The sequence below is a fragment of the Meriones unguiculatus genome, chromosome 4, assembly GCF_030254825.1.
Source record: "Meriones unguiculatus strain TT.TT164.6M chromosome 4, Bangor_MerUng_6.1, whole genome shotgun sequence".
Taxonomy (NCBI): Eukaryota; Metazoa; Chordata; class Mammalia; order Rodentia; family Muridae; genus Meriones; species Meriones unguiculatus.
In genome coordinates, this window is record NC_083352.1 from 46671808 (window position 1) to 46680991 (window position 9184).

Genomic DNA, 9184 nt, shown 5'->3' on the forward strand with positions numbered 1-9184 from the left:
ACTATGCTCCTAAGGAAGTTTCACTGTTCTTATCTACTGACTACTTGAACTGAAGACATGCAGAGATTTTCATTCTTCAAATCCATCATTGTTTTGCTCCCAAGTTGACTTTAAAGTATATATTTTTTTCTGGCTAGAATGTTCCGCTCCTTTTCTTTGTTTGACTTATTTGTGTGCAGCCTTCTACATTCTTAATATCTTTCTTAATTAGTGTTGTTACATGCTTATAATTATGTGTATTGTGTATTTACTCACAGTTCAACATATTTTGCCTTGGAGAAAGTTTTGGTTTGATATAAAATTTATGGGCAGGCAGCTCAGGCTTCACGTGAGTTCCCTAATAAGGGAATCAGGGGTCTTTCTCTGACACGGACTCTGTTGCCTGCTCTCTGATCACTCCCCACTGGTGGAGCTGCCTCGCCAGTCCACAGGGGATAAGGACACACTCAGTCTTGATGTGACTTGATGAGCTGTGGTGGGTGGATAGTGTGGGGGTGGAGGTGGGTGGGCTCCCATTATCTGAGGAATAGGGAGGGGGAGGAGGGAGGGAGGAGGGACAAAAAAGGGAGGAGGGAGAGGCTATGATTGGGAAGTAAAGTGGATAAATAATTGATTAAAATGTGAGTTTAGAAGAGTGTACACAGTCTTTCCTACAGTTTTAATAAATATTGGAAAATGGTATTGTATCTGCTTCATTTGAGCAAAATGCAAGCATGGAATGACCATTATCTTATTCTGAACTCTACTTTCAATACCTTCTCTGTGTTTGACTGATAGATTTTTCTTGAGTATTTGTAGAAAATGATGATCAATCCTCATTCAGAAATACAAATGGGATAGACATTGGAAGAAGGAGAAAACAGGAAACAGGACAGAAGCCTACCATAGAGGGCCTCTGAAAGACTCTACCCAGCAGTGTATCAAAGCAGATGCTGAGACTCATAGCCAAACTTTGGGCAGAGTACAGGGAGGGAATCTCATGAGAGAAGAGGGAGATAGAAAAACCTGAAGGGCCAGGAGCTCCACAAGGAGAGCAATAAAAACAAGAAAACTGGGGCCCAGGGGTCTTTTCTGAGACTGATACTCCAAAAAAGGACCATCGGTAGAGATAAGCTAGAACCCCTGCACAGATGTAGACCATGACAGCTCAGTGTCCAAGTGGGTACCTTAGTAATGTGAACAGAGACTGTCTCTGACATGAACTTAGTGGCTAGATCTTTGATCACCTCCCCGTGAGTGGAGAGCAGCCTTACCAGGCCATAGAGGAGGACAATACAGCCAGTCTTGAATATACCTGATAATCTAGGGTCAGATGGAAGGGGAGGATGACCCCCTCCATCAGTGGACTTGGAGAGGGTCATGGGAGGAGATGAGGGAGGGTGGATTGGATTAGGAGAGGATGAAGTAAGGGGCTACAGCTGGGATACAAAGTGAATAAACTGTAATTAATGTAAAAAATAAAAAATTAAAAAAGAATTCACAAAGATTTTAATAATTATATAAATAGTCATTAACAGAAATCAGATATAAGGTAAGTAATACTGGTTATTTAACTTGATTTTGAAATTTAGAAGATAAGAAAAAGTAAAGTGTTTGCTTATGATATATTCAGCTGACATTGGTAATATCATAAACAAAATTTTGCTATTTATATTTTATTTAATAATTATAATTTCAGTGTTAAGCATTTCAGCAATAAAAGGGATAGACTGTATTTTATACTGCATCTTTTACAAGAATTACACTTATATTAAAATGGAAATGGGAAAACTACAGCTCAATTAAAAGAAGTTTGTCTAATAATTTCGGAGGGGTATAGTTTTCATAGGTTTAAAAGTTTTAAGTAAGAATAACTAACACAAACCTACATTTATTGGTTGAAATTTCAATATGGTTCTTCAGATTTAAAAATAAGACAAAACCTGGGACTCTTACAAAAGATTCAGTTTCAATTTCCAGTGCCCACATAATAACTTGCAACTGACTGTAACACCAGTTCCAGGGAATCCAATGCCCTCTTCTAACCTCTCCAGGCACCAGGCACAACAGTCGTGGACAGACACACATATGGCCATCAACCTACTGTTGAAGTAGAAGAATAAGAACAGTCAGAATATAATACTTCCACAGTAAATTCACTGACTCAGATTCTCAGGTTAATAAATATATTGTCCAAGGATCCAGTTTGATATTCATAACTGCAGAGATATTTGGATAAGTCAGTGCATTGGTAAAACTTTATTTTGAAAATACAATCTATTACCTATTTTGATTTTAAATAATGTTTATAGTTTACTTCCTAATTTGGGTTGATATATATTAGAATGTTATTTCATTTTGTTCTTTTTCATTAGGGGATCATTTCTAAGTTGCTAGGATTGACTTATGATTTAATTATGATAATTTTAATGAAAAAAATGAACAGGGTCTGGTGTAGGTCAACCTTTATTGTATTTACATAACCCATGAAGAACAGTAAGATGACAGAATAAACATGCTATAAATTCTAATTTGTAAAAGATGATAATTTTAAGCTAGTATACTTTAGCTAACACATATTTTAAAAGTCTATATCAGGAAGTCAAAGAAATGGCTTCATGGTTAAGTACACTGGCTGTTCTTCCAGGGGACTCTAGTTCAATTTTCAGTATTCATATGGTGGCTCATTACCATCTGTAACTCTAGTCACAGGGATCTGGCACTGTCTTCTGTCCTTGTTGGCACTGCATGTGCATGGTATACAGACATACGTGCAGGCAAAACAATCACGCACATAAAATAAAACAGAATGCGAGAATAATATTTTTATAGAAGCTCTGATGTTTATTTAATTTCTGTTCCTTAGTTCTTTACCTATTGATTTTTATTAGATTGTTTTTTTCATTGATTGATGCTTACTATAAAGTCTTAGCACAGAGGCAGTGAGGCACGTTCTGGTAACATCTTTTTTCTCTCAATTTATTTACTTTACATTCTTGTTGTAGTCCCATCCCTCCTCCTCTCCCATTCCCATCCTCCTTCCCTCCACTCTCCCTTTTTCCTGAGAAAAGGGAAGGTTCCCTTACCATCCACCCCATCTCATCATATTGCATCAGGACTGATCTTGTCCTCTTCCCCTGTGGCCTGGAAAGGCAGTCCCTCCAGAAGAAAGTGATCAAAAGCTGGCAAGTGAGTCTGTGTCAAATGCAGTCCCCACTTCCCTTACTAGAGGACACACTTGAAGCCTAAGTGCCCATCTGCTACATCTGTATAGGGACCCTAGGTCCAGTTCCTGCATGAGCCTTGATTGAGGCTTCAGTGTCAGTAAGCCCTCTGGGTCTGAGTTAGTTGACTCTATTGGTCTTCTTGTGGAGCTCCTGTCACCTCCAGGAGCTTCCTCTTCCCTCCCACTTTTCCACACAACTCCCTAAGCATCGATCGCTCAATGTTTGGTTGTGAGTCTTGCCTTGAATCTGTTTTGAGGTACTGCTAGGTAGTGCCTTTCAGAGGACAACTCTGTCAGGCTCCTCTCTGCAAGTTTTTCAGAGTATCCTTTCTAGTGTCAGGGTTTGGCACTCTCTGAAAGGTGGGTCTTTGGTTGGACCAGGATTGGTTGGGCATTCCCTCAATCTTTGCTCCATCTGCTCTACCTTTATCCCTGCATATGTTTTAGATCCAGTTACACCTCTCCTGGGTATATACCTGTTGTATTATGGCATTAAAATTTACTATTAATTATCTTAATCTTAAACAGCTGTGTAACCAAAGCACCACAAAGAGACTGTGGTTTATTTCATTAACCTAGAACACAATGCTGGGCAATAGTTTCTCTACCCTAAACCTCCAAGGCCTCATAGTTTTCTAACATTTAGATTTCTCACATTATACTTGCTTTTTGTGAAATCTTAGGTCTGGATCATTCTCCTTGTCATTCCAAGACCTCTGCTCCTGCCTCAGTTATCCCAGCTTCCCTCCTCTCTCCTCTTCCTCTGCCTCCCACTCTTTCCTGTCCTCTGGCTCCTCCCTTCTTCTCCATTGCTCAACATTGTGGCTGCTTGTTTTATTTTGGCATGTTTACACAAAGTTGAGACAGGTGGTGCTTAGAATAAGTATCACAATGCAATGTCCGGATTGAAACCAGAGAGTGGAGGAGAGAAACCAGCATTTGAATGAACAAGGGTAAGGTGTATACATTCCAAAAGAACATTATACCCAAAGGAACATACACCCAAAAGATGCTCCACCATACAACATGGACACTTGCTCAGCTATGTTCATAGCAGCATTATTCACAATAGTCAGAATCTGGAAACAACCTAGGTGTTCTTCAACTGAAGAATAGATAAAGAAACTGTGACACATTTACGCAATGGAATACTATACAGCTATTAAAAACAAACAAAAAAATTCATGAAATTTGCAGGCAGATGGATGGAACTAGAAAAGGTTATTCTGAGTGAAGTAACCCAGACCCAGAAAGACACACATGGTGTGTACTCACTTATAAGTAGATTTTAGCCATATGGTCTAGGATAAGCATACTGTGAGGCACAGACCCAAAGAAGGTAAGTAAAATAGAGGATTCAAGGGAAGATGCATAAATCTCATTCAGAAGGGGAGATAGAAGAGACAGAGGTAGTGGCTGAAGAGAGGGAACAAGGTAGGAGAGAGGGTGCAGAGTTAAGAGGGTTGCAACCAGAGCTAGGGAGAGTGAAGGCAAGAGGACAGAAGGCCTGTAGAAAAAAAAAAAAAAAAAAGAAAACTGAGGATGGGGGTGTCTCTGTGACAAGCTGGAGACCGTGGTCAGGGTAGGCTCCTGAGAAGATATGAGGGGTACTTAAGCAGAGACTCCTAGTAGCAGAGGCCATACACAGTAAAGAGGACACCCGCTAACTAGTCTCCTAGCAGAGTGAGGGGAGCACCAACCAACCCACAAAAACTTCAACCCCAAATTTACCCTGCCTATGAACGAATATTATTTATTCACATTTTTTTAGAATTGCATCTGTATCCAGTACCATTTGAGTATTTGTTATGTACTAAGAATTTCATATTCCTATGGGCAGTTAACTAAATTTCTATCCCTTTTGTAGATGAGCCATTAGTAGCAGATAGAGATTATGTATTATGTTAGGCAAGAGGTGATGATTGCTTGTGACCCATGCACTAAAAAAAAACATAATACAAATTGGCTAGAAATTGGATGCACTACTTAGGTTAAGTCAGGGTTTCCAAATAAAATTCAAAGCATCTAAAATAAAAGGAAATGAGGCAAAGTTTTCTTCATAGTCATTGGCTTCGCAGCAAATATTCAAGTAACTAAAGTTGCTAACTCTTCAGATCTTCACTAAAGAATACAAATGCCTTATCTCAGTATGCCAAATAAGACACATTTCTCATGGAACCCAATCTATTTCCATACATCGCTTCTCTTAAGACTCTGTAGGTCCTCTTTCTGCTTTCCCAAACCACTGGGTGGATCTTTTAAATTCTATTGAGGTTTAGTGGGTGACTAGTGCATAAAACCTACCTCATTCAAAGAAAATTTTCTGAATTTCATTTGTCTGAAGTTAACAACTGCAATAATAAAGTGAAGACTTAAAAACTACAACTATTGCCAAGGCAACATTTATATAAATTTCTTGCCAGTCTCCCTGTAGCACTCCTACTGGCAAAAAGTTGTAGAAAGAACTAGAAAAAAAGCAAGTGTGATTTTTTTTTCTTGTGTGAAAGGAAAAGAGATTTCTAACTGAAAGACTACAAACTAACAGAGCTACACCATCAATTAACTGTGTTTTCATCAGTGAACACAGACTGATTTAACAATAAAAATAAACTAGTTAAAATTTTAAATTAATGAAAACTAGGAATGTGCTAAGAAGTACCTTTATTGATGGTTGTGTCTTTACAATCATGAAAAACCATAGATTTCTGGGATTTTTCTCTCAGCTGTCACTGATACATGTCATATTCTGCTACCGGAACACCAGAAAGGAATATATCAAAATTTTGACTTAGAACGAGAATGTGTTTTTTTAATTCTACATTTTTGTAATTATTTCTGACATGAGGTATTGAGTATTTTACTGTTATATATTGGAAAGGAAATGTTTTCACGACATCCAGCTCTCTATTGTAGAACATCTTCATTTTTTTTACTTTCTGGAGTTTCAGCATCCTTCATTTCTTCCTCAGACAACTCCACATTTTGATTTTGTTGCTTAAGTTCTTTTCCAATACTTTTTTCTTCTTTCTCAAAATGATGTTTTCTTTTCCTAGGTAAAGCTGCAATAGATCTCCTTTTTTGTTCATATCTTAAATTCTCTAAATACAAAAGACAAAGTAACAAGAAGGAACATAAAATAAAAGCAACCATCCAAGCAATTATTATGGTGTAAATCATCTTGTGTGATTTTCTCTTGGGAGGTGGCCCACTGTCAATACTACCGCCATTGCCCCTAAGTAGGCAGTTGGGTGGGGCCCAACGTTCATTGCAGTGGCAGTGATGTTTATTATTACAGATCCCTCTCTTATTGCAGAAAAAAGGCATACAAGATTCTTCCCTCATTGGCATAAAGACACATTTCTTTTTTAAGCATACAGAGTCTGAACCACATTCGGTACCATCCTTCACCTCACCAATGTCAGGTACACTCATCCCAAAGTGGTAGTCAGTACTCCAGCAGCTGTGTCCATCAATATGAGTTGAATGCACACTATAATGATTGTGCAAATGGGGAACTTGTGTCACATTCTCACATTGCACTCTCCCACACAGAGCATCTTGTTGATCACATCTTACATACTTCGTATTCTTCATACCACAGTGACCAAAGCGATCGCCTCTGGTATTCATTGCTAGATAGCAAATCTTACTTGCACCCTTGGCTCCTTCACCAAAAAGTTCTCTGCATTGTTCATCGTGGTTATTACATCGCTTTTGAAAGCAGATATTTCTGCCCAGGCAGTGGATCCCATCCTCCACATACACATCTTCTGGGCATGTACCAGAGCTTCCATTGCACCACTCTGGCAGATCACATGGATTGACACGTTTCCTGCACACGCTGCCTGATGACATGAACTGGCAGTTTTGGCAACACAGCCCAGTAGCACATGCTGCCCCAGATACCAGAGTGCAGTTTTCTAAACAACATACATCTTGTGCACACAGTTTTAAGGAACCACAGTCACATTCCTCTTCATCTTCAGTTATACCATTCCCACAGCGTTTCTTTGTAACAATAGTCTCTGGATTGGGGGGATTGCTTAAACAATTCTTTCTAGAAATAGTGTCTATAAATTGTTCATAACTGCAGTTGCTGAATGCATCTGAGGGTACTAGCTTTTTGTTCATTATGCATATGTTTCTCCCACATGTGCAATAGTTCCCTTCATCATTCTTCATCCCTAATACATGACCAATCTCATGTGTTACATATGTCCTAAATGAAGCCAATCCATCATCCATAATGCATTCTAAACCACAATTCAAATTCATATTGCATACTCCTGAAAAATATGATGTACTAAGATCATTGATGCAAAAATCCTGTTTCACAATAATATGAGCAGAATCATGAACCACACGTTTATTGAAGCTGGATTTCTTCCATTTGCAGAACTCTTCCATCATATGACGTGTGGTTGTTACTGTATAAGGATTTCCTGAATTCCAAATTTCAATTGTAATTAGAACCACATCAAGATTAATTGAGCTATAAATGTCATCTACTAAATTAACTCCCATGAAAACATCCATCTCCACAACTGATGAATTACTGTCCCTAAAAATGAATCTTCCATTATCAACCACAATTGCTAGTTCAAGAAACCATCGGTGGAGCCACCACCCTGAATAAGAACTTTGCATCAAAGTGAAATTATCATTCTCTTGAAACTTCAGTTGCTCTGATATTTCTTCTTTAGTTAGTCCACACCCTATGGGTGTATACTGTTTGTCCTCCTTATCCAACTTATACACTAGATGTTCAAATGTGGCTGAAAGAACTTTGGGCTTGATTTCATAGGTGATTCCATTTATCTGCAGCATTCCCTGAAAGCTTCCTAGACAAGTACTAAGAGTAACCATAGATATTGGGTCCCCTTCCACATAACCATGGTAGTAGCAGTCAGTCCGGACAAAAGGCTGGTCCTCAAGAAGAGCACCCTGTTCAGTGTAAGTGAACACAGTGAGAGATCTAGACACCAAGTTCTTCTTAGCTTTCATGTGGACAATGTGTCTCTCACCCCCAAAGTGCAGGCTATAAGAGATCCAGTCTGGAGCATCCATACCTCTGTAAGCACCCATGACTCTCAAAGGTATCACTACTTCAGGGGGGCTGTGGTATTGCGTTTTCCCAGTCTGTGGCCATCCAGAGAAGAACAGAGTTAATTCTAGCCACAGTGGCAAGACAGTGATCTCCACACGCACCAGGGTCTCCAACACTGTCATTATGAAGTAAGTGGTGAAAGCAAATTTTATAGGGAAGGAGTCACTGCTAATGTGTCTCTTCTCTTTAAGTGTGTTGGAGGTAGTGGTCATATGTAATGGTCTGTCTTCTGGAGGAGTCAAACCATCAGAGAGAGAACTAAAAATAAAAACAAAAAGGATGGAAAAAAAGGTTTTGGGAGTGAGCAGACCAGGTGGAACATAAGGATCAGAGAATGGGTTAAAATGGATTAGTGTTTAGCTCAGGCATTACAGTGTACGTCTTATAAGTATTGGTTAGGCAGAACTGGACTTCACTGAGCAAAAGCACAGCAACTATGAATTGGTTATTATATTACCTACATCATGGGCATAGAGAGAGACATCATAACACTGTTTGTGTGCTTGTGTGTGTGTGTGTGTGTGTGTGTATAGTCTCCACTGCAAATAAATCAAATCATGTCAATGAAAAAAATAATACCCTGTTTTGACAGGAAATCATGATTTGCACATAATGACTTAGAAAAATCTCAATAATTCCTCCTTTGTTTCTCAAATGACACTTCATCATATTAATTGGGAGAAATATGTAAAAGTTTTTTGTAGACATTATTTTATTTTATGACATTTATTACTTAATTAAATTAATTGTTCCATTATATGGTAGTTACTGTATAGGGTTTTCTTGCATTTCAAATTGCAATTGCAATTAAAACCACATCAAGATTAATTGTGCTATAAATTTGTCTACTAAATTGACTCCCAGAAAAATAT

General features: G+C 38.5%; 1 protein-coding gene across 1 annotated transcript; it reads right to left on the minus strand.

The window, feature by feature from the left end:
• Window positions 1-6109: 6109 nt before the first annotated feature.
• On the minus strand, window positions 6110-8453 carry Adam29 (ADAM metallopeptidase domain 29). Its single transcript, XM_021664900.2, has one exon. The coding sequence runs from the start codon at window positions 8432-8434 to the stop codon at window positions 6110-6112; it is 2325 nt and encodes a 774-aa protein (XP_021520575.2). The 5' UTR covers window positions 8435-8453.
• Window positions 8454-9184: the final 731 nt, after the last annotated feature.

What these genes read in the sequence shown, in the direction of transcription:
- Adam29 (XM_021664900.2), bottom strand. Translation starts at nt 8,434, where the DNA reads ATGACAGTGTTGGAGACCCTGGTGCGTGTGGAGATCACTGTCTTGCCA.